The 27,387-nt window shown below is 39.2% G+C and overlaps 1 protein-coding gene across 1 annotated transcript in view; it reads right to left on the bottom strand.

Annotated features, from left to right (window-relative positions):
* DNAH11 (dynein axonemal heavy chain 11) overlaps positions 1 to 27,387 on the bottom strand; it is a 315,752-nt gene that overhangs the window by 147,919 nt on the left and 140,446 nt on the right. Inside the window, 8 exon segments of the mRNA XM_049714548.1 lie at positions 1,856 to 1,987; positions 5,606 to 5,756; positions 14,275 to 14,423; positions 15,711 to 15,861; positions 17,821 to 17,957; positions 20,445 to 20,522; positions 21,349 to 21,543; positions 22,764 to 22,856. Coding sequence (XP_049570505.1) covers positions 1,856 to 1,987; positions 5,606 to 5,756; positions 14,275 to 14,423; positions 15,711 to 15,861; positions 17,821 to 17,957; positions 20,445 to 20,522; positions 21,349 to 21,543; positions 22,764 to 22,856 — 1,086 coding nt within the window.

Raw genomic sequence — 27,387 nt, 5'->3', positions numbered from 1 at the left:
TGGGGGAGAAGGGGAGAGGGGGAGAGAGGGAGAGTCTGCATGTGGTCTCCATGAAGGAGAAATCCACACATGTAAATTTTGCCTTTGAGAAAAACCATGTGAAGTCACCCAATAGTCTCACTCAGGCAACAGAGGCTATATTCTTTAGAAAGCACTTGGAGATTACTGAAGGAAATGTGGCTTCTGAGAAGGGTCAGAATAAGATATAGAATGCCAGATTTATTTATAGATATAATTTACGGTTACCTAGTAACAAGAAGAGGAACTGGCCCTCAGGTTACAGCAACCATGGATTTTAGAACCTACAGTGAGTAAACCAACAAACTTGGGTCATTCTTGGCTGTGATGCCTTCCAATTTAAATTCCCTGTTTACATCTGGAAACATTTAGGGAAGCCTGGAAGACATATGCTATCTATTTTTAATTCAAAGATTCAGAGGTACCCATAGAAGCACTACGACCATAAGAGATCCTGGTGTACCATGGATGGCTTGTGGAGAGAGAGATACATGAGTGGGAATCCTGATGTCATCATTTCCCATCAGTCAAGTTACTTTGCCTCTCTGAGCTTTACTTTATCTGCACAGTGAGGATACCTTGAAGAATTATTGTAAAGATTACATGAAAAAATCTATACAGAGAGGTGCATGGGAGAGATTAGATGTGCAAATTCTAAAGGTGAAAAACTCCCACTTTGTACTTCGGCAAGTCTAAGCAGTTTGTGTGTGGTATGTGTCGTGTGTGGGCGTGAGCGCACGTGTGTGTGCGCACATCTATGCAAGTTCGTATCTCCAGTGTTTGCCCAGAAGAACTCAGAAGCCACAAACGGACTGTACTAGCAATGCTGTGTAGGAATGATAGCTTCACTTTAGGCTGAAGGAAAGAACAATGGAAAGGAACCAGCCTGAGGTTGACTGTGGTTCACAACAGTTACCCTAGGAATCATGTGTGAGACTACTTAGAGGGTAAGAGGACTAGAGACCTGGAAACCAATTTGAATGTTATTATGTGCTGTGGACTGAATTATCTCCCCACCAAAATTCATATGCTGAAGGCTTAATCCCCAATGTGATGGTATTTGGAGATGGGGCCTTTGGGAGGTGATTATGTTTAGATTAGCAACTTTACAAGAAAAGACATAAGAAAACTTTTTATCTTTCTCTCTCTCTGCCATGTGAGGACACAGAAAAAGGTATCCATCTGCAAGGCATGAGGGTCCTCGCCAGAACTCAACCGTGCTGGCACCTTGACTTTGGACTCGCAGCCTCCAGAACTGAGAGAAAGTAAATTTCTGTTGTTTAAGCCACCCAGGGTATGATACTTTGTTATGGGAGTCCAAGCCAAAACAATGTGGTAGCCTACAACAATCTAAAGATGATACACCCCTGAATTAAGGCTGTAGGGATAGAGAAGAGGGGACAGATGTGACAGCTATTTTCTAACTGAAAGGATCTGATGACCATGGGATGTAGAAATAAGATGATGTCTCCCAGGTTTTTAACTAGAGCAACTGGGAGAAATGCATCACTGAGGAAAAAACAAAAGAGGAAGAGCAAATATGGGGGTGGGGCAGATGAAGCACCCTGTCTCAAGCACACTGAAACACTGCTGGTATTGACATGGAACCTTGAATTCAGAAGACAGATCTGATGGAAGGCTATGGATTTGACCTTATCAGCCAAAGAGAGCACCACCAGCCTGAACGAGCTTGCTGACAACGTTACAGGCTTAGGAGAGAATAGGGCAAGTAGGATAGATTTATGATAATATACATTTTTAAAAACCCCATAGGGATCACACAGAATAATATTTCCCCCCAAATAAAACTGGTTCTATAAACTATTTCTACACATACCTGATCTTGTAGTAGAATGCCTCCAAATGCCCAGATACAAGCAAAGACAAAACAGACCTCATAAACTTCCTTCGGGCTGTCAGAAGGTACATTTTCAGGAGTCAACAAACATTCCAAAAGAGTGCAAAGAGTCTGAAGAAAAAGAAAAAGCCATTCTTTCAGGGAAACTTTTTTTAAAACAGTGAAGTAAGTTCACAGGGCTTATTAACAAATCCACTGTACCCTTAAGAGATTCTGTGATTTTTCCCCGTTCTGTGATTTGCTACCCCGTGAGACAAAAAAATGGCGGCCTTGGGTTTCTGAGTCAGCGGTGGACATCCTTGGCCACTTTCAACCAAACTAATCTTCTAGGTAACAACAAACTGTTAAAAAAAAAAACCCAATTATCATAAATCCTCCAATAATCACTGTAATAAAGAGAAATACATAAAACCAAAAAGAAAAAAATAATGGGGATATAGCTGTGCTGTCTTTTTTATAAATAGGGAGTCATACTACTACATACTATACATAGTGGGTATATTCTATAGACCACTTTCTCACTTAAAAACAAACTAAAGGCATTTTTCCTTTTCCGTAAGTGTTGCCCTACAATATCCCTGGGAATGAAGGCACTAGATGGAAAGGCTATGTAACCATTTCCCACAGTTGGACGTTTAGATAACCCACTTTCCCTTAGTACTTCAGCAGCTGTTTCCCCCACCTGTTGTCATAAATTTAGAAAGCCGGACTGACAGCCTTAGCCTCTGGCATTTTTTAGACAGGACACTAAAGTTAACCCTGGAAGAAAGGCTGTTCAGGAACCTGCTCTTCACCTCCGGGTGAAACGGCTCTATTGGTCTGAAACACACTCCGTGTCCAGGGCAATCAGGTCAGCAAGGAGGGAACATGGCTGCTGCAAACACCTCTGTCATGTGAAATCATAACCACAATGAACATGTTTTTGAGCTAGTTCTCTAAAGCAGCAGTCCCCAACTTTTTGGCACCAGGGACCGGTTTCGTGGAAGACAATTTTTCCATGGACGGCGGGGGCAGTGGGGGGATGGTTCAGGAGGTAATGTGAGCAATGCGGAGGAGCAACGGGGAGCGAGAGGCAGATGAAGCTTCCTCGCTGGTCTGCCGCTCACCTCCTGCTGTGTGGCCCTGTTCCTAACAGGCCATGGGGCCAGTACTGGCCCAAGGCCCGGGGGTTGGGGACCCCTGCTCTAAAGCACAAAACTGGTTTTCATGACTTAGTACTGTCATAGACCCTCAAAACTCATGATACCCTTCCCCCAGTTTTTGGAGGTAGCAGTAGATTTTTATCACTATCATACACACAGCTACGGAAGCTATAACAAAGCATGTCATGTGTGTGCCTCTCCTTCCCAACCACGAGAGGTGGGGAAAATCCATGGTAACATGGAAAATGGGTCCTGGACATAATTTGGAAATGTTTTCAAAATTTAAATAGTTGAGCGCCTGTTATATTTTTCAGTCTCTCTTGATTTCCATTATTTTATATTGTGCCATGATTGCCAATTTAAAATAATCTTCTAATGGAATAAAACTCACTGATTTGTTATCAAGAAAAATAATGTAAAACTCTGAGGCTTTGCTATTCCTGAGTAGAAGCCATGTGAGTCTAAGGAACTGTTAAAATCAAAATGAAAAAGACTGAAAGGTCTGAATATGACATTATCCACTGATTTGAACACGCTGACAACACACCTGATTTTTTCTGTTTTCTCCCAAACACAGTACTTGGAAAACATTTTAAGCTCTGTGCCAGCAATTAATAAACTCATACCTTGGTGCATATTCTGAATGAGTTAAAACACCTTACCAAATGTAAAGCAAAAAAGTTTCATATACTGGAAAACACAGTACATTAATTTCTTAAAGTAGCCTTTTAAAAAGAATGAAATAATGCCATTTACAGCTACATGGATGGACCTAGAGATTATCATACTAAGTGAAGTCAGACAAAGAAAGGCAAATATCACATGATATCACTTGTATGTGGAATCTAAAATATAACACAAACGAACTTAGCTATGAAACAGAGACAGACTCACAGAGATAGAGAACAGACTTGTGGTTGCCAAGGGGAAGTGGGGCTGGAGGGATGGATTGGGAGTTTGGGATTAGCGGATGCAAACTAGTATATGTAGAATGGATAAACAACAAAGTCCTATTATATAGCACAAAGTATATTCAATATCCTGTGATAAACCACAGTGGAAAAGAATATGAAAAAGAATATATATACATACATATATATGTGTATATATGTGTGTGCATATATACATAACTGAATCAGTTTTCTGTATACCAGTATGTATAACACAACATTGTAAATCAACTATACTTCGATAAAAATAAGGTAGTCTTCTTAAGCTATTCTCCTGTACGCTCATTTTTGTCTCAAATTTTGTCCTTATAAGCAATCACTGCAAAGAGACGACTTTATACAACAGCAGCCAAAAAAGGAGTTAAGGATAAAATGCCATTTTTGAGTACTACAAAAGGAGGAAGTGAGAGCAAAAATCATATTAATTCCTACTGACTTATTTTCACACTACTCTTGAATGAAAAAGTTCGCACCACAGAGAAACACAAATACACAAGTCAAGTTGAGAAGGAACTCGACACTTGCTTTTTTGCAAGTATTACACCAGAGGACGTCTAATTAGGCTAACCACAAAATTAATTCATTATGAATAAATTCAGACCTGCTTTCAGAAATAAATTATACCTCAGATAATTACTGTTGAAGACTATCGTTTTCTTAATTGGTGTGTGAATTATCCGAAAACCTGAACTTTCTCTTCTTATTATGCTTGTGACTATTTCTAATTTAGCTTCAAACAAATTCTGTATCATAGTAAGTTCACGGTAACAAAGTACTTCAAAACCAATTTTGCTCCTAAAGAGACACAAATAAAGGTTTCTAACTGTTAACCTTCTGTCAAGTTTTAGACTTGTAAAGGCTGGGGATAGTTATTCTTCACGCTGAGATTAAGATCACAACCTTCATTTCTGTGTGCTGTGAATTATTTTCATTTGCTGCCATGACAATGTATCATATATACTCTTCACTCTAACCAGCTGTCTCACAATGAGGATCAGAAAAAAAAAAATCTATCCCTGAAATACTATGAACTAGACTGACCTGACTTGAGGACTATTTTTGGGAGGGGGAGAAAAGAAAGGGAAGAGAGAGTGGGAGGCCTGGCAGGGTGGTGCCCGACAAGGCGGAGTTCAGAAGCTTTCTCTTACTCACCGGCCAACATCTTTAATTGCATGAATGTTTTTGTACTCAAAAACAACACACTGAGCACCTTCTCTGGGCCAGTTACTTAGGAAACAGAAAAATAAACGAGGCTGTTACTATCCTGTTCTTCTTATTCCACGCAAATATACTTGGGAAGAACGCAATGATTCAATAATGTATTGGGACCTACTATGTGCTTGGCATTATGGAAATCTCTGGAGATATAAAAATGGTAAAAGGTGGCTTCAGTCCTCTGGTTCACAGTCTTGTGAAAGAAACAGACCACAAACCCAAATGGTCATAGCATGTGATAGGCGTGTGACAGACGATTGCAAAAAGCACTGGGGAACACGGGGGCTGGGGTGGGGGAGGGTTGGAGCAACCTAACCATTCCAGAAACCATTGCATCTTTTTGAACAAGCAAGAACTTCTATTTTGATCAAGCCACACTACCACATCAGGACTAGAGTGAAACGGTGTGACCCAGGACAAACCTGCACCAGGCTGCTCTCTGGAACTGAAGTGATGGTTTTAAAGCTTCTTCTCAGCTTATCCAAGCACGCAGGAATGTATTTATCAAAAAGAATCGTGAAATTGGCCTTTTCTGACTGATGCTGCCTTCTGTCTATCCAACTGGCCACATACCTGAAGAAGAACACAGAAAAGCTTTTATGCGGCACCGGGCTTGAAAAGGAAAATTCCACCAACTCAAAAGCTTCCCCCTTCAACACAGCTTGGTCCGACACTTCAGGGACACATTGAGTGGGTTCATTCTATTTTTCAAATGGCAAATATTTTAAAATGACCCTTTAAAAACTTGTTTTAATGGCCATTTTTACCTTAATGAAAAGAATGTAAAAGAAACTCCTAATAGCACTTAGAAACCCAACATAATAGACGGTAAGTAGGCCATTACTGAGCATTTATAAGGAAGTACAGTTTGTCATTTCCTAGAGGACTGAAAGTATTTTCAGAGGGTAGGCTTTATTTATGAAAACAGCTTGGGATCTTTCTTGATGAAAACTGGCATCAATTACTTAGTAATGAGAAATCAGTTACAAATAAAAAGGTGAAAATTCCATAGGGGCTACTTCCAAGTCCCTCCTTGTTCACTGGACTGAATGTAACTCTAACCTGAGAGCTGATAATGTGGTTCCAGTAAGTGGCTCTAAAATGGTATCTCACACTTGGGTACATGCGTATGAATCTGAAGCTTATAAAATGTTACGAATTTTGATACATTCATATCTCTAACATATTAATAAAACCTACTTATCAATAAAATGAAACATGACTTAGTAGCACCCACAGTAGTCTCTGGAAAGAAACTGTATGATATGACGTGAAAAACAACTGCTCAGAGTTCTCATCAAATAGGAAGCAGTGATCACAAATACATATAGCTGCCACCAGAGACGCAGTGCGACCAGACCCATGACAGCTACACCTTGCTTTAAGCAAATCAGATTTCATATATATATATATATTTTTTTTTCCAGTACGCGGGCCTCTCACTGCCGTGGCCTCTCCCGTTGCGGAGCACAGGCTCCGGACGCGCAGGCTCAGTGGCCATGGCTCACGGGCCCAGCCGCTCCGCAGCATGTGGGATCTTCCCGGACCGGGGCACGAACCTGCGTCCCCTGCATCAACAAGCGGACTCTCAACCACTGCGCCACCAGGGAAGCCCAGATTTCATATTTTTAATATCAGAAGAAATTAAGGCGAGATGATTATCTTAGAAAAGGCTCCCTTTGATATTCACAAGCCTTCACAATAGGGTTTTATTAAATATTCAACTACCTATACACTGCTGCTAGATTTATAAAATATCTACTGTCAAAACTTTTTCAGGTCCAAGAGGAATGATTATCAGCTGCAGTCCAGTTGCATGATGGCAACTGAGAGACCACTTCTGGGGCTCCACGAGTTGCATCCAGTGGGCGCCATGGAACAATGGAATGCAGGTGTTAGGTAGTGGGAATGAAGGCTACACCTACCACTCAGCTACTCATTTTACTCTTCATAAGCTGTCAGAAGTGGAATCTTAGTATCCAGAGCTTACTGCGGGGAGGGGGGCAGGGGAGAGAACTGTTTAGGGAGATGGAGCTCTAAGACTGCCTGGGTCTTTATCCATTTTTTAACTCTGTTACCTTGGGCAAGTCAGTTAACCTCTCTGTGCCTCAAGTTTCTCATCTGTCAATGGAGATAATAATGAAATGCACTTCCTAGGGTTGTTGTGAGCAGCAAACGAGTTCTCATGTATTAAGTGCTTACATTAACATCTGGCATATAACAAATTCTCAATCAGTGCTACTCATTAGCACAGAGTTGGTGGATTTGGGAGAACTGAGAAAACTGAGTTCAGATCCTGGCTCTGCCTCTCTGATCATCGCCTAAAGACAGTATGTTCGGTAGGTCTTAAGGGTTGGTAGGCAGTGCCCTGATGCATGTAGCAAATTCTACCCCTACTCCCCACCCCTGTCTTTGGTCTCTGTGGGGTCAGAAGGCTGTGCAGGGGTAACTAGGAGCTGCAGTGTCAACACAGCCCCAAGAGATGGAATTGGTCTTTGCACTTAGGGGACATGTAAGAGCTACTTCATTGACCCACGTCGGCAGTAGCCAAAGTCTCAAAGGGAGAGCCGACCAGGCCCACGAGCAAATGATACTGTTGTACCAATTACGTCCACAAATAAGAAAGTTAGTTCTATCAAACCAGGAGACGTGGTAAGAGCTGATCCTGACCGGGGGAAAAAAAACAACCAACCAAAATGACCTCTGCTAGAGGTCAAGCACACCACACAGCATTGGAAGTAAAAAAAAAAAAAAAAAAAAAAAAGTCTGTATTGTTAAATATGGACAGTTTTAAATTTCATGTATAAATTATTGCTAAATTTAGTAAACATTAAAAGACAGCAAATTATCTTCAGCAACGGCAAAAACTGAAGCTATACTTTTGTACTGTTGGCAATTCCTTTCACCTTACTTCATATAAAAGTCTCTCCTGATTTTTAAAAGATGCTGTAGATTTGAACATGGCCAAATGAAACACACTGCTATCATACAACATACAAGTGAAAATATCATACTTATTTATTCCTTACCTACATAAGTGATCACCCACATTGCTGCCCCTGCCTCAGGAAATAGCTACATTATGATGCCTTAATGCATCATCTTAATGCCAACGTCTAGGTCACTAACAGAGAATCTTTGGCTCATCAGTGCTTGCAAATATATTCCATATAAGCAGCTGTGTTGCTCTTCTTCCTTCTCTAGAACTGCTATAGGCACATCACAGGAAGTCTAAAGTCCAGCAGTTTAGAAACTATATAGGTAGCCAAAGTCTTCAGGCTTCTGAAGACTTTTTTATTTATTACTCTGTAGTCTGCGGTCGGAATCCTGTCATACAGGATAGCAGGAATTCATCAGAGTTCTCTATAGTTTGCCCCTCACAGCTACAGCTGGGTTTTCTATTATTCACAGTGGCCTGGAAAATAGCAGAAGTTAAAAGGACCCACAGATCAGGAGTGTACTTTGATGATTTCTGAATCTGTATGTTTACACATATAAACAATATCCAAAGATGAAAGGATGGGATTGCAGGGGTAGAAGACAACAAGCTTATCCAATGCAGGTGAGACAATGAGTGAGACAAAGGCAAAAGAATATTTTCAGCTAAAATTAGAGAAATATAAATCAAAACTACAATGAGGTACCACCTCACACTGGTCAGAATGGCCATAATTAAACAGTCTACAAATAATAAATGTTGGCTAGGGTAGGGAGAAAAGGGAATCCTCCTACACTGTTTGTGGGGATGTAAATTGGTACAGCCACTATGGAAAACAGTATGGAGGTTTCTCAAAAAAACTAAAAGTAGAATTGCCATATGATCCAGCAATCCCACTCCTGGGCATATATCAGGAAAAAAATATAATTCGAAAAAATACATGCACCCCTGTGTTCATAGCAGCACTATTCACAATAGCCAAGACATGGAAACAACCTAAATGTCCACTGACAGGTGAATGGATAAAGAAGACGTGGTATATATATATACAATGGAATATTACTCAGCTGTTGAAAAAAAGAAAGAAAGAAATAATGCCATTTGCAGCAGCAGCAACATGGATGGACCTAGAGATTATTATACTAAGTGAAGTCAGTCAGAAAGAGAGACAAATACCATATGATATCACTTATATGTGGAATATAAAATATGACACAAATGAACTTATCTGTCAATACAAAATAGAAACATACAAAGAATAGACTTGTGGTTGCCATGGGGGAGGGATGGATTGGGAGTTTGGGATTGGCAGAGGCAAACTATTATATATATATGTATAATCACTTTGCTGTATACCTGAAACTAACATAACATTGTAAATCAACTATATTTCAATAAAGTCAATTTTTAAAAAAGGAGTATTTTCAGCTAAAGTAATAGAGAAAGAAGTATGATCTCAAGTTGTGGCTACCAAAAGTTATCTTCCAGGAATCAGACAAAATTCCAGAAATACTCCTGCATTTTCCTATCATTATGTACAAGCCATGCGATACACAGTTTGGTAGATCTCACTTTCACTTATGCTCACTTTAAATAATTTTAATAATTTAAATAATTATAAATGAATTTAATTCATTACCTGTTTGTTTTTCCCTTTCCGTGCATTTTATTCTTTTCTACTAGAAAAACTTCTCACTGATCATAACCTTCAGAAATTTTCTTCTAACTCCTGCTTTCTCTATTGTCTCAAGATCTCAACAGACATATATGAACTGTCTAGGATTCTTCCAGTAAACTTACTTAGAACTCAGAATTAAAATAGTATTTGATTTCTAGAGCTAGTCACATAATGATGTAACTTTAAGGATGTTGTTTGACCTCATACCTGTAAAATGTGGACATAAAATTATGCTTTTAAATAGCTCAGTGAATTTTAACAAAAATATTCCAAGTAGCTTAAGCAATGATGGCATTCTATTTAGTCCCACAGAGATACTATGAACCCCACAGAGATACTATGAACATAGTATTTCATAATCTCTTCTATCCAAAATATCTTATCAGTTCCCATAATATGAATTAAGAAAATATATTTCCTAACTCTGTTCACTGAAGGGTCTAGAAGAAATGACATACCAGTGGCAATGAGCCCTCCTAGCATCCCTATCTTGGATTCTAAATACCACTCCTTATACAGAAAGCAGTCACTTCCAGCTCCTTAGAGAAATGGGTGAAAGAAGCGTAGGGGAAGTAAAGTCTGAGATGAGCCAGAAGCATCTGCGTTAGTCAGAAAGCAAAATGCTCAGACTTAGGAGAACAAGTACAAAAGAACATGCAAGGGGCTGGCTTGAAGGGGGTCCTGCTGGCAAAATTTAGGGCAACTTGAGCATGCAAAAGAATACTGTTGGCAATGAATCATAACCCACTGAACTAAGACAAAAGAAGATGTCTTAGAAATGATGAATAGATGAATAGAAAATGACACTCCTCAAAAAGAACAAAGGAAGGGGGAAGAGTGAAAAAGAGAGAGAGAAAGGAAGGAAGGGAGGAAGGAGAGTAGAAGGGAAGAAGAGAAAAAATTCTTTACTAAAAATGTCACCTAATATATGGAGACAGAAGGGTTGACCCACTTTGTAACCACCAATGGGTTATTCTTCGAAATGTCTGGCTTGTTCTCTTCAAAACTGTAAATGTCATGAAAGAAAAAGGTGGGTGGATATTCTAGATTAAAGGAGAAAACAGAGATAAGTAGATGCAATGCATGGTCCTTGTTTTGATGCTGGATTTTTTTTAAAAACTACAGAGGAAATTCCCAGGGTAGCTGGGAAATTGTGAAAAATTACTGTTTGTTTTGATAGTATTATATCAAAGATGAATTTCTTAGGTATGTTAATTGAATTATGTTCATATAGGCGAATATCCTAGTTCTTAGGAGAGAGATGCTGAAGTACTTAGGGATGAACTGTCAATGTCTCCAACTTACTTTCAGATAATTCAGCAAAAATAAATAAAAGTAGAAAATATAGGGGACTACCCTGGTAGCGCAGTGGATAAGGCTCCGTACTTTTCAATGCAGGGGGCCCGGGTTCGATCCCTGGCTAGGGAACTAGATGCCATATGCATGCCGCAACTAAGAGTTCACATGCCACAACTAAGGAGGCCGCTTGCTGCAACTAAGGAGCCCGTGAGCCACAGCTAAGACCCGGTGCAACCAAATAAAAAAATAAATATAAAAAAATAAAATATACGTCTCTCTCTGCCTGTGAGAGGGAGTGTATGTACAGCCAAAGGAAATTAAATTGGGTAAAACTGTAAAAATTGATGACTGCAGGAAAAGAGTGCATGGTTGGACAATGTACTACCTACCACCTTTTCAATTCTTCTATATTTTTGAACACTTTCGAATTAAAAAGTCGGGGAAAATTGAGACAGATACTGGTTTGGGAAATTAGGTTGATAGCTATATTGATCTCAGAAGGTAATTAGGGATTAAATGAGTCAATACATGTAAAGCTATCACATTTTTAATATTATGACATTAAAGGTAATAAATTATCCAATAAATATGGAGTTAAAAATATACCACTCCCAACTTGAAATAGCCACTTTTTGATAGTTCATTGAAAGTTTCTGGCAGTAGGAGGTAAAAATATAAAAATATCCTTTACAGAAGATTCCCATTATTTTGGATAATGACCTGGATGGACCCTTTGGTCACACATATGAAAATTAAAACCTACCCATTGATCTTAAATTAAAAAAAACCTCCATGAAAATAAAATCTAATGGTGAAGAGGGGTTTAACTTTCTCAAGAATGTAAATTGGGTGACTCTTTTGCCAAACTGTGACCTTTGACTTATGAGATAAAAGTCTTTCTTTAAATGGGGATTTAGACCGCTTTTGTTAGCACAAATCTCCGTATGTTATTAAAACTGAACTACAGAGACCTTGGGAACTGTGAGATTCACCACTGAAATCAGACCACACCAGTGGGGGTGAGCGGTACAAGACTGCCTCTGCTCTCCATATGGGGGAGTCAAGGGGCACTGGAGATTCTCCGTCAGCTAGCTCCCGATCAACAGAAGCATCCTAGGAGATAGTCAAAATCCTAGCTGGGGAAAGGAGCTATTAGCTCAAGGAGTACTCTCCATTTTAGAGTTTTAAAAATCACTCCCTCCCCTAGCCAATGAAAGTTTACTTTCACAGAAACCTGGGTATGGCTCTACTTGGCTGCTGAGTTAGAGGATGAGACTTTTAGTAAATAAATCAGTACACAGAAAAGTAGCCTGGAGGAGTGCATGAGCCAGGCATCTGGCAGGGAACAGAGGTCATCCTCAAATTAGGATAATAGAGAAGGATCAATAAAGGGACTATTGGCAAAGGTGCGGGCAGAAGCAGGGAAACTGGAGAGCGCCATGTCATGGGGTGATGGCTGAGAAATGGTGAGAGCACCTGCGGCTGCAGGGACAAGAGAATGAAGGGCTATCAAAACCTGGAAGCAAAGAATCTCATGGAGACATTTAAGAGGACCTGCTGATGAAGGTCACGGTCACCCTGATGTGGTCCTGCAGGGAGGGAGCCAAGGGAATGAATAGCCTAACCTCACTCTCTTTTCTCCCTCTCATTTCCTGCCAGGGCTCCTCACTGGCCAAACCAACCAGAAGCCAGAGGGCAAGGAGCCCACTGATGTGGTCCACACAGGATGGCCGCTGGGGGCACAGAGCAGGGTGGAGGGGTAAAGAGAAGACATCTGACACAAGAAGCATGCCAGGCACCAGCACGTGTTCATGTGCAGAGCTCAGATGTTTCTACAGCGCAGAGTGGGAATACGAGAGGGGGTGACAAGGGACCACCAGAATGAATTATGGAAAGTGTAAGCATCTGAAGAGTAAGCAAGTGGGCACAAAAAACTTCTTTATTCTAAATCAAAGCATCACCACTGTTCATGTATGCATGTTATGTGTATACATACAAACACACAAATGTTCACTAAATGATATACTTATATCTATGTGCTCCATACGAGCTATTATTATTACTTATTCACTTAGTCAACAAATATGTCTTAACATGCGCAAGGTGTGAACAGGGTAATGTCCAACTAAAAATGACAACTGCATACGGGTGCTAATTTAGTGATTTTTAAGTTAGCCTAATTAATTAACTTTAAATTTAATTGCCAACATTTTCTTCAAATAATCAAATACATGTTTAGCATTCTTAGAAACCTAAGATTAAAAAAAGAAATGTTCACAAAAACAACAAAGAACCCAAACAACTAGATTAAAAAATAGGCAAAGGACTGAAATGGGCATTTCTCCAAAGAAAATATACAAATGGCCAATAAACACATGAAAAGATGCTCTAATGATTAATCATTAGAAAAATGTAAATCAAAACTGGAATGAGATACCATTCCACACCCATTAGGATGGTTACTATAAAAAACAGAGAAAATAACAAGTATTGGTGGGGTCATGCAGAAATTGGAACTCTTGTGCTCTACTGATAGGAATGTAAAATGGAGTAGCCACTAATGGAAAACAGTATGGCAGTTCCTCCAAAAATTTGAAGCAGAATTACCATATGATCTAGCTGTTCAGCTTGTACATGTATGTATCAAAAAATAATTGAAAGCTGGGACTCAAAGAGATTATGCCCGTGTTCACAGAAGTATTATTTGCAACAGTCAAAAGGGAGAAGCAGCCCAAGTATCTACAGAAGGATGAATGGATAAACAATATGAGGTATATATATCTCTACCAAATGGAATATCATTCAGCTTTGAAAAGGAAGGACATTCCGGCACCTGCTGTAACATGCATGAACTTTGAAGACATTATGCTAAGTGAAATAAGCCCAGCACAAAAAGACAATCACTATATGTTTCAATTTATAAGAAGCACCTAGAGTATTCAAATTCATAGAGAGAAAGTAGAAAGGAGGTGGGGATGCTGGGAGGGCTACTGCTTAGTGCCTTTGGGGCTTCAGTCTGGGAAGACGCAAAAGGTTCTGGAGATGGATGGTAATGATGGTCGTACAACAACGTGAATGTACTCAATGCCTCTGAACTTTACACTTAAAAATGGTTAAAATGGTAAATTCAACATTCATGCATATTTTACCACAATTAAAATAAAAGCAATACTCACGGATTCCAGCCTAAATCTTGTGGGTTCACGTATAGAATACCAGCCCTGGAAACAGTAGCTGGGGTTGCTGTCCTTAAGTGATGAACCTCGAACAGCAGCCTCATAGAGGGAGTGAGAGCTATGCGTTCATTGCTGGCCAAGGTCAGCACCTGGACAGAGCAGCACAGCACAAAAGTGGCCATTTCATTAGGGAGCAAAGGCAAGGCTGCTAACTTTCCAAAACAGCACAAAGTCCTTCCCCCAGGAGAAGTGCCAAAGGCTATGAGGTCACTACCTGAGCTAGAAATGCAGTCGGAATATATATAGGATGGATAAATAACAAGGTCCTACTGGATATCACAGGGAACTATATTCAGTATCCCGTGATAAACCATCATGGAAAAGAGAGTGTGTGTGTGTGTGTGTGTGTGTGTGTGTGTGTGTGTATATGCATAACTGACTCACTTTGCTGTACAGCAGTAATTAACACAACATTGTAACTCAACTATCCTTCCATTTTAAAAATGTTGTTTGTTACAAAAACAAATAAAAAACAAACAAACAATGAAATGCAGTCTGAATAAAGATCTCGGTTCATCCTCAGGGGAGCTCGCTAACCCCTGAGGAACAAACTCACCAACATGGACTCACTCATGCCAACCTTTAAATAACTGTGGTAATTATTACTAAATATAAGACCCTTGTTTTAAGGGTTGATTACATAAAAAGGCCTGAATGCCATAAGAAATAAACTTTATTTAGAATCTGAACTATCACAATTTTAAATTTTCCTGTAGAAACTCATGCAAGTATAAAGATCTTAGACCCATATTTTATGATAGACAATGTCTTGGTTCAGAAAACAGTAATTACTCTTAGGTTAAGGGGGTTACTACTACTATTCTATAGCAATGACAATTAATGATTTCTTTCTCCTGACCCTAACAGTAGGCCTTGGGTTGCTTCAATGGTGTCTCAAAGACCTGTATCTTCACCTTTTATTTTTGCTGGAAATTCTGGATTAACCACGGCAAAATGCTTAGGAATGCATACTCAAATCTGTAGCCATAGGAACTACTATTTTCAAGAGCTAAATTTAGCCAATTAACATAGGGCACAAACTCATTCTTTTATTATCCAAGTAGTCCATACTTAAAGAGAAGATATAATAATAATTTACACCTAGCTCTTAGAAAATGGTAAGATTGGATGAACTAAATCCTTGGATACATATCTCTCTTTAAAGATGGTTAAATTTATAGACAAGAAAAAATGTATTCCCTTAAATTCTTTAATAGTGAAATTAAGAGAATTACCAGGAAGGTGCCACATCAAAGTAGTAATTACATAAAGAATAGCAGGTTAATGCCTGAAACTGGTATTAAAGTCAACAAGTGAATGGAACTCAGTACACTCCAGGTGTTACATTTAAGGTTTAGCACTGAGGTATTACTCACCTTGTTATCGTCCATGACAGTATTTAGTGATTCAATCCACATGGGATCAATATCGCCATCTAGCACTATCCATTTTGGTCCATCATGCCTAAGATTGGCTTGTTCTCGCAGAATGGATGAGAATAGACCTATAAGTTAAGAGTCAGCAATCCTAATGTATAATGGAGTTGAGTGCTATTTACTTCTAAAATAAATTTGTCTTATTTGTACTGGAAGCTCTTTTATTCAGTAAGTAAATTTGCTATAAGTTTGTCACCTCTTTCAGGTGGGCAAACAGCACTACTTTTTGAGCTATCCCTGAGATCTAGACCAATGGACAAGTTTTACTTCCATGAGAAGGTTCCTTAACTTCTCAGACTGAGCAACCCCAAATGTCAAATAAAGATGACAGTACCTTCCTTGAAGAACACCTGTGGAGATTTATAGCCGGTGACGTACATGAAACTCAAAACTTACACCAAATGAAAATATTAACCTTTTTCATGCACATATATTCAGTATCTATTTTAGGCCAAATATTAATTTATTCCAACTTTCTCTATTTTTCTGTAACATTATTCGAGAGAGATCATCATAAAGCTAAAATATTCAGAAGTGTGATACATTTCTTTGGGAAATGTGTTCACTGGCATTATAATAAGTTATCATTATCTCACAAGATGTAAAGATAGAAACATTTAAAATCCAGAGTCCTTTTTGCTAAGTATTATGCATGTTTCATGGCACATTTAATAGTTGCTGACTGTTCAAAACTCAAGTATATAATACTATGGTGAAAAAAACTGTTCTGAGGCAGGTATGTGGAAGGTTTTGTTTCCTCTGTGAAGGATTTTGTGCAAAGATAAGTGATAGTCTATAGTAGAACCTGCTACCATAATTCATAAAAAAGCCAGCAACCTGTTCTAATGGACACTAATTTGAAAGACTTCTACATATTTTCAGCATAAACAGATATTATTCCCTTCCTGCCACAGTCCTTAAAATAAAAAAAGAAAGCCTAAGAGAGCAAATTTTGACTGTCCCACAAATTAAGGAAGCAGGGTGTACATGATACTAGGATGGAGAATGACGAGCTCTGCTCCTTTCACAGGGTCATCAGGGAAGTCTTCTCTGATGCGATGTCTGACCAGACATTCTAGTAACGTAAGGGAGCAAGCCATGCAGGTATCTCCAGTGTTGCAGATGGTGGGAATACCAAGTGCAAAGGCCCGTGACAGGAAGATGCTTGACGGGTTCAGAGAAGAGCAAGGAGGCCCGAGTGTATGTGTAAGTGAAAGGCAGAGAACAGGAAATGAGATCAGAGATGGGGAAGAGGGACTCAATCGCATAGGACCTTGTAGGTCTTGGATAAACGTTGGATTCTAACGGTGATGAAACACACTGGAAACCGCAAGCAGAGAACTAATATTCTGAAGACCGCCCTCTGTCTGCTGCATGGAAAATGAATTAACGGAGACCCGGGAGGTGCGACACCGCAAATGCAGGCAAGAGGTGCTGGTGGCTTGGACTCATGTGGGAGCTGCAGAGAAGGTGTGAAGTACTGGAATACAATACGTATGTTAAAGGTAAGTAAGGCCTATAGGATTTGCTGTGAGGTTAAATGTATGGTGTGAATGTGGGAAAGGACTCAAGGATGATGTCTAGATTGGTGCATTTACAGAAATGAGAATGTTAAAAGTGATTTTAACAAAGGAATCTGCTTGTCCACAAAAGCTTTCAGGGCAAGAAACATGTCCCACTGACTTTTGCCCTGGCACCTAGAATAGCACATGCCTGAAACTCAGTATCTTGTATCAGGTACTTTATAAATGTTCCCTGAGGCATCTGTGTTGACTTCTCTGCTGGTTTACAGGGAGCCCTGACATAATTGATGGGGGATAAAATACACAGCTCTGAGCACAAACCTGCTGAATGCTAATCGACCACTTAATCAAATCTAGTTTTAATTTATAGGTTATAAATGCTGTTGTGAGCTGCTGTATTTCCAATAACGCCAACCCATAAACAGTAAATCTACAACCATGACTAAAATTGGCTTGAACTGAAAAATGATTTTCTGGATTAAAAAAAAAAAAAGAAAATTTTAGCACTTCAAAAGGAGAAATACTACTTGCCATCTTTCCATTCTCGGGTAGCATGATGTATGAAACCAAAGAGTTCATCTGTTGTCACAGCTTTGGGGTTTAAGTCATTCCAAATGGGTTTCTGTTTCATGTTAACATATGTTCGGTTCAGTGTTCTCAAAATCTGAAAAAGAAAGAAGGAAAAACGCTAAGAAAATTAATACTAATGTAAGCCAAATGGGAAGCAAAAGATTTCTGAAGAGTTTTCCTTAGGTATTATATGTTCCTAGATATTCTGTGTATATTGAGAATGGGAAAAAATTTACATGTGCACATTTTCATTCACATCTTGAAAAATTGAATGCCACAATCCCTGAGGATCAGTTCACCTGATTCTGTCAAGAGAAAGTCACTATCAACAGAGATTTTTAATCATGTGTGCAAAGTAAAGGACTATATGTAAATGTGCTCCTGTACATGTTATTAAAATCCACTCTGCCTGTATTATTTAGACTGTTCTTAAAATTTAGCCTGCATCCAAAGTGCTTAGAGGGTATTAAAACAGACTAATGGACCCGATCTCAGAGTTTCTAATTTAGCAGGTCTTGCGTACGACTGATTTGAGTTTTAAGACGGTCCCAGGTGATGCCTAGGATGCTGGTCTAGACATGCTTTGAGACCTAGCGACCTAGAACAACAGTTCTCAGGAGGAGATCATCTTGACTTGGGGGAAGAGGACGTGCTACTGGGCATCTCGTGGGCAGAGGCCAGAGATGCTGCTCAACATCCTGCAATGAAAGACCAGCCCCCAGGACAAAGAGTTAACCTGTACGGATGTCAATAGTGCTGAGGTTAGGAAGCCCTGTTCTAGGTAATTGAGGAAAAGAAGGCTTGGTGATAAGAATTCACAGGATAGGTCCTCTCTGGAGGGTCCAGTGGTTAAGACTCTGTGCTTCCACTGCAGGGGCACGGGTTCTATCCCTGGTTGGGGAACTAAGATCCCGCATGCCACGCAGCACGGCCAATAAGGAAACAAAAATAAAAAATAGGGCTTCCCTGGTGGCGCAGTGGTTGGGGGTCCGCCTGCCCATGCAGGGGGCGTGGGTTCGTGCCCCGGTCTGGGAGGACCCCACGTGCCGCGGAGCGGCTGGGCCCGTGGGCCATGGCCACTGGGCCTGCACGTCCAGAGCCTGTGCTCCGCTGAGGGAGAGGCCACAACAGTGAGAGGCCTGCATACCGCAAAAAAATAAAATAATAAAAAAAAAAAAATTTAAAAAGTAAAAAATTAAATAAAAAGAATTCTCAGGATAGGTGCTTAATACATGTGTAGTTAATTAATTGACACCTTAACGCAAATATCTGCCCAACTATCCTTTCTGCTTTCTCTGAAAAGCCATGGCTTTTATTTTAGATATTATCATCCTGGTCTCCTCTCACAGGGGTTTAAAGGACTGATAAACAGTTACCAAATACTTTAGAATAATCAGTTGCTAAATAACATGGCCCAAGCTTTGGTGCTCTAGTTCTATAAGCTTAAGCAAAGGTTGAATAGGACGGAATCAATGAAGACTAGATGAAAGAAATTGAATGTCTTAGAAATATTAAGCTTCTATTTTTAGAAACCATTAATCTACTGAAAATTATAGAATTTAATTTTATCCTTCCTTGCACCATGGCTCACATCTGAAACTTACTTTTAACAAAATAATTACAGGTCTATCAGTAATCTACTTTACTATTTCAAGGATCACATTTTTCAGTAGAAAAAGCCCTATACAGGGCTTCCTTTTACACGTATTCCACTTTGGATTCTGACCTAAATACTGGCAAGTTCTATAGACACCCATGCTCTAAAGTCTCATATGCCCACTCTGCTTATTTTTAGTTGCTGGTTACTAAATATGTTTATACCCAAACACCCTCAGTTAAACTGCACGCGGTTCTGCATTATACTGTCTGCCAAGCAAGAAAATAAGTATGTTGCCAGGACTGTAAGACCAAACAAAATTAAGCAGTGAACTAAAAATGGGGATAATAACACCCATGGCCTATCATCGTTGTGCAGAGTAAATCACACATAATGCACCTAGCAGAGTACATAATAAGTATGTGGTTTTTACTTCCTTCCTTTCTTTTCAAGTTTTGTTTTCGCCCTATAGAGGGCTATATTTCTGGGGGAGTACTGAAGAAAACTATTTGGGTTTTTCTTAATGATATGGGGAGGAGACACTAGGATAACTTGGGAAATATAAGAAAATAGTTTTGGTCAATGTGGGTAGGGCCACACCAATCCTATAAGCCAGGTATCTTACTCTAGAGTCTCTCAATATGTTTACTTTGGATAAAAGAATTCAGGTACATTATCGAAAGATGAATAGAGCAGGATGGCACGCATCTAAGTTCGCAAATAGGATGCTATCTCACGTGGAAAGCCCAATCTTCCCTCAGTTTACTTATTTGAATGCAATGTTCTACTAGCTCCTCTCTCCCTGCTCCCAGTATAAAGGAAGGGTTTCAACTGATCAAATAGCAATGTTAGAGTCTCAGATCCTAACCCAAAATTATGAGCAACTTCACTGAAGGGAACTCTCAAATGGACGTGAATGTAGCTCTCCCACACTACGCAATTTTGTTCCTTTCACGGCTGAAAGCTAACAGGCGTTTACTATACCTTGCTCTTTCCTGTGCCTGCGTTTCCAACGACAAAGACCGAGTGTCGCAAGGCCAACAGCTCCTCAAGCTGGACAACCTGCAGACCAAACAACCACACACTAGTTTCCTTTAATGAGTTTGTGATTAAAAAAACAAATCTGCCCATTTTCACCCAGTTCTTTCCTTACAACTTGAGTCAGCCCCCACTGACAGCATTACATTCCTGGAAGTTAGAAAAGATGACAAGTGCAAAGTACAGTTGCTCCCAGATCTCTCAACGTAGAGTATGGGGATGAGGATGAAGAAAAACCATTACTTGGTGAGTCAGTGACACAGGCAGAAGTGAAGTACAGAGGTACTTGGTACATGGCAGGGGTTAGTTACAAAAATCAATGACTCTTCATGAAGTGGGACCAGAAACAGCATACAGCCAACATCATCTACAACTGACTAATGACTTACATCCTTTGAAATATCTATAACAGATAATCTGTACGTATTTTAACATCCATGTATTCACTACACCCCAGATGAGTGAGTATATGCACAAGCCTTTGATAACTCAGGTGATATCATACGTTTCTCCCCCATTACAAGCATGTGCTAATGACTTTATTTCCAACTTTCTCTAAGATGGAGAGAAAAGAAAGCAAAATTAATTTTTGGTGCACATCACCGAGAAGAACCAAGGAGTTTTATAAACTAATGAAAAGTCTGCTTACATTGAAAACCATGACTTACCCTCTCTGTGTTTTCACCTTCTCACAGAATGGGACTATATTAGAAGGCTTTGATGTATATATTAAGGGCATCTTAAGGTCAGTGTAATATGTAAGTTAATGTTTTGGCTGAGTATTACTTAACCACAGCTATTGTCAATGCACCTCCCAAGGGCTGCCATGACAAGGAAATGATCCTTTTACTTTGAGGATGAAGCTCTCCTCGGGCTGCAGGCGGAGCTCCATGGTGGACTGCCTGATCATCTGCTCAAAGTGGGGCACTCTCCTCCGGGGCACATCCAGGGCTGGAAACAGGTCACCAACCAGGCCCAAAAACACAGGGATGTCATCAGTCACTATTTTAGGCATATTGAAGTCCCTTAATGCTCTCATGAGTACCTAGAAAGGAAAAGAGAAAACATTTCATAAAAAAGCCAATACAAGGTCTAACAAACACCTAAACAGCTAAAGATGTAATCATGGGATAGACACTGTTCTCTATTAGAATGGCATTCTATCTACAGGGAGGGTAACTGCTTACAAGGTCATATATCAGAACAGCAGAAAGCTCTGCTGATACCATGGAGAACCTCAGACTAAAACCAACAAAGAGGCCCCGTGCCTCCCTGGATAATGTTTTGATCTTAAGAAAGGGTCTGAGGTACTTGTCTCTGTAATCTTCAAACTCCAGGATGTAAATTAACCAAGGCCAAGAGACCATTTTGTCCAAAATACTCTAAGAATCTCAGAATGATAAACTCAACCCATTTTTAGTTTCGGTTTTTCTTCTATTTTGGCTGAAAACCAAAGAGGTCTTTAGATTTTAAAAGCAGTAACTTGAACATCAGAATGACTTTTACAGAAAGAGGTAAATGTATGAAATCTTGACCCAATCATGAATTGTGACTCAGAGGAAGAGGGAGAAAGGTGGAAAAAGAGAAGTAGAAAATCACATGATAAATATCCCTTAACATGTAAAGAAACTCACAGGAACAGACCTTTTTCAAAATCTCAAGCCATACTGCATCTTCACACAGGCTGTATATGCATTACTCTCACTACTTGTTTAATAGAGAAAAATGCATGATGTGGGTGTTATTGTTTTTCCCCACGAAGGATAGTGGAACATTCCCCTAGTAGCTCTAAATAACCAACTAAATATATCATTGGTGTTAGGTGAGCATCCCCTCATTGCTTTCTTTAAACTCATCTCACAACCCATGAAATGGACATACTTTCTTCCATTAGATTATGTCTTCATGGACTTTTTCAGGATTAATATCCCAACTCAATCAGATTTTCTAAATGTTCCTCAGAGAAAATCAAACATTGATTACTGAATTATTTATGATCGCCAAAATATTTTTCGTGGCTGATATTTCAGAAGCACTTACAAAATCACATTTTCTTTCATATATTCATATCCTTTTACTCAAGAATACTTGTGGTCTTTTATAACATAAGAAATGCCAGTCCTCAAAATATCCTGTATTAAAAGTAGATGTGATACTTTTTAAAAAGTCATGCTATGTATGACCCACCATCCAGATATATATACTTTTATTTGTACAAAGCCATTAAGCTCTTCACTTAACAAAATCATATTAGCATTGCAGTACCTGATCTTCAGGTCTATTTTTATCTCCTCGTTTCAGGGAGCCAGCTACAACCAAGACAGATTTAATAGCACGAAGTCCCCAATCATAATGATCCTAAAATCAAAACACAGATACATTTTTTCAAAGATTTTATGAGGGAATCAGATTCTCATTCCAGAAGTAAAAGCCAAAAGCTAAAAAAAAGAGTTCAGATAAAGATGTGTCTTAATGATGTAAAACAATATTCTCTTCCCATCCTTGAAACTGTAAAAACCGTGTCCCTTCAGCGCCCTGCTTCTTTTGCCTGATTCTCCACCTCTGTCAGCAAATCTCTTCTTTCCATAGCGTTTAGTTGCAGTATTTGCCCAAGGCTCCATCCGCCTTCCTCCCTCTGTTCTCTCAGTAAGCCTGCTAACTCAGGGGTTCAATTACTCCAGTGTTTTCACTTCCAACCACAAGCACACTCCTCGTTTTCTACCGGCAGCCCTGCTATTCCACCCATTCCCAGCCCTGCATCTCTAACTTCCCTCATTACTCTTTTTTTAAATTTTATTTTTAATTTTTATTGGAGTATAGTTGATTTACAATGTTGTGTTAGTTTCAGGTGTACAGCCAAGTGAATCAGTTATACATATACATGCATCCACTCTTCTTTAGATTCTTTTCCCATACAGATCATTACCGAGTATTCAGTAGAGTTGCCTGTGCTATACAGTAGGTCCTTATTAGTCATCTATTTTATATATAGTAGTGTGTATATGTCAATCCCAATCTCCCAGTTGATCCCTCCCCCACACCCCTTACCCCCTGGTAATGATATCATATGATATTGCTTATGTGTGGAATCTAAAAAGGGTACAAATGAACTTATCTACAAAACATAAACAGAGTCACAGATGTAGAAAACAAACTTATGGTTACCAGGGGGTAAGCGGGGGAGGGATAAATTGGGAGATTGGGATTGATATATACACACTACTGTATATAAAATAGATAACTAATAAGGACCTACTGTATAGCACAAGGAACTCTACCCAGTACTCTGTAATGGCCTATATGGGAAAGAATCCAAAAAAGAGAGGATATGTGTATATGTATGACAGGTTCACTTTGCTGTACACTTGAAACTAACACAACATTATAAATCAACTATACCCCAATAAAAAAAAAAAAAAAGTTCAGTGATTAAACCAATACCTCTTCGAGACTTCCACATTACCCCTACACGAGATTCCTTCACAGGCTCCGAGCTCCTGGAGTAGACCCCATGCTGATTTTTTGCCTTCTAGGTCCTAGCACTGCACACAGCACAGGGCAGGAGGCTCAGGAAAGATACACTCTATTAGCTGACTGACCGTATGTAACCCATCTTCTCTCCTTTGTCTTCTGTCCACAATCCACATAGTAACCACCCTTCTCTCAATATCTCCCACCTGTGCGTGTGGGAAAGTCACTTAACCTCTCCAAGCCTTACTACCATCATCTCTAAAAAGGTAGATTAAAGTATCCACCCACTTCACAAGGTTGTTGAAGTAAAATGAGTTAATGCTTTGTAAGTAGTGAAGCAACACATGTAAATGTATATGCTTTTCAGTACATTAATAGATAATAAAATCAATTTAGTGGGTCTTAACCATCATTTTTGTTGGTACTAAAATAGAACAGAATGGAATGAAAAATACCAGGGTGCACTGCAAATAAGGGCAAGAAGTGTTTGGTGAAGATTTTTGTTTCAGTGGTGCTTGGGTGCGTGTGTGTATGCATGTATGTGTATATGCATGCATGTGTATACTGACTCTCAACAGAAAGGTATTTTTTACTGTGGGTCATGGTAAAAATCATTTGAAAGCCACTGATATACAAAGAAGACTAGGGCTTGAGAGGAGGGAAAGAGAGGGGAAAGAGGAGGCCAGGGAGATTGGGGAGGGGCTAAGTCATCGCAATAACACTATTAAAGGAGAGGATGTACAAAAAGACACATACACCCCAATGTTCATTGCAGCACTATTTACAATAGCCAAGTCACGGAAGCAACCCAAATGTCCATCGACAGACAAATGGATAAAGAAGATGTGGTACATATATACAATGGAATACTACTCAGCCATAAAAAAGAATGGCATAATGCCATTTGCAGCACCATGAATGGACCTAGAGATTATCACTCTAAGTGAAGTCAGAAAGAGAAAGACAAATATCACAGGATATCACTTATATGTGCAATCTAAAATATGACACAAATAAACTTATTTACAAAACAGAAACAGACTTATAGACATAGAAAACAAACTTATGGTTACCAAAGGGGAAAAGGAGGTGGAGAGGATTTGGAGTTTGGGATTAGCAAATACAAACTACCATATATTAAACAGATAAACAACAAGGTCCTACTGTATAGCACAGGGAACTATATTCAATATCTTGTAATAACCAATAAGGGAAAAGAATATGAAAAAGATTATATATGGGGCTTCCCTGGTGGTACAGTGGTTGAGAGTCCGCCTGCCGATGCAGGGGACACGGGTTCGTGCCCTGGTCCAGGAAGATCCCACATGCCACGGAGCGGCTGGGCCCGTGAGCCATGGCCGCTGAGCCTGCGCATCCGGAGCCTGTGCTCCGCAACGGGAGCGGCCACAACAGTGAGAGGCCCGCGTACCGCAAAAAAAAAAAAAAAAGAAAATTATTATATATGTATGTGTGTGTATATAACAATCACTTTTCTGTACACCAGAAACTAACACAGCATTGTTAATCAACTATACTTCAATTAAAAAAAAAAAAAAAAGACGACTTGGTGACACTCCTAAACATTTAAACAGCGCAAACAACTGCTAACATAATCTTCACCATTTTCATCAGGTTATTCCTTTGGTCAAAAATGTCCACTGATTCTTCTCAAATCCATTCCTACAGCTTAGAAAACTATCACTGGACTGTGTTCCTAACTCAGCTTTTCTGTCTGGGACAAATTTCTTTCCCCTCATCTCATCTCTGACACTTCTGTTGAGTTGGAGAGCCCTTTCTTCAACTACTCTACCCCTCGCACCCTCTCCCTCCTGTAAGTGGTTACAGATGTCCTAGAAAGGGTTAGAAAGGACTGGATTTAAATCTTGCTCCTACCATTTATTAGTTGGGAACTTTGGATAGGTTATTTACTCAGTTTCCTCACCTGTAAAACGGAACAAATAAGACCAAATTCATAGTAGTTTTGTCAAGATAAAAAGCTAACACACGGTGCCTGTTCAGTAAATGTTGGTTCCTTTCCCCCTTCAAACTATGATAATTTTTTCATCCTCCATTTCCTTCTAATTTTTATTGCATGTAAACTAAATCTCCTACATAGGTTCTTTGAAGTCAGAAATCTAAGTGTCTGCTTCATTTGTTCTGTGTTTACCCCGTTCATCGTTGTCAGCAATAACTATATTACTTGAATACAGTAAATGCTTACTAAATGTGTTTAAGTATTAGTACTGGGAATGGGGTATGGTTGCAACTCCATGTATCCTGGGTCCGGTAACACTTTTTTCTTCTGACGTTTTCCCATTATAAAATTAAAAGGGGCTCATTGAAAAAAAATAAAATGATATCACAAACAAGAATAGGAAAAAAATTTTAAATACTCACAATCTTAGTACCCAGAAACAAATGTTAAAAATCACAATGTATTTTCCAGTCACTTCATATGTATATAAAACACACAGTGTAATATAAAATGTACTGAATAAAACACACGCAAATTGTAGATCACATCGACAGTTTGCTGTGCTGTTTTTTGCATATAACATTGTCACAAGCATTTTTCCACATTATCAAATTCGATATGTTTTACCCCAGAATATAAATTCACAGTTGTTAAAATGACAATATGAATTTGCCTCTCAGATTCCAAATTTCACCCCAACAAAGGGTAATTTAAAATGAGTACATCTGGCAGTACAGGTAACTGAGTGGTTCTAGCTGTGATATTTTAATACTTTCATCCTTCATCCTGGAACAACTGTAAAATAATGTCACCAGGAATTAACAAGAGGTCACCAAAAGAATGAAGTCAAAGGTGACCAAAAAGCTAAATTTAAGAACAGTGATGCTGATATAGATGGCATTTTTGTGGCCCACCAGCAGCTTCAACGAAACAGCAAGAAGGTAGTAACTGGAGAGTAATGCATTTATTAATTTGGCCCATTTCAGAAACAAAGGAATTGTAGAGCAAAAATAAACACAAACAAAAAAGCCAAGTCTACCTTCAAATAAAGAATTACCAACAAAACGAGAAAATCTTTCATTTAGCATTTCTCAAGGGTTTTTCAGAAAATCAGCTTTCCCTGGCTCTTATGAACACTCCCGCCATCTTTCCCTGGAAAATAATATTCCCACCAGGAAAGGGAGGCATCATAAAATTCATATCTAATTACAGCACTGATAACATTTAAAGAACATCACATAGCCCACTGATAAAAGCTGTACTAAGTACAAATAAAGCCTTCAACTTAAAATGTCTCAAGTTTTTTTTTTTTAACAACCTTTATATGTGCTCTCCATTACTGGCTCCAAGTTGAAGATGAGGAAATTGAGGCACTTAGGGACTAAAGCCATATCCTTTTTAGCACAAGGAGTATATGATTTTTTTTTCTTCTTTGTTTTTGAA

Source organism: Orcinus orca, chromosome 9 (assembly GCF_937001465.1).
Source record: "Orcinus orca chromosome 9, mOrcOrc1.1, whole genome shotgun sequence".
Lineage (NCBI taxonomy): Eukaryota > Metazoa > Chordata > Mammalia > Artiodactyla > Delphinidae > Orcinus > Orcinus orca.
This window is presented reverse-complemented; position numbering and strand designations above follow the sequence as displayed.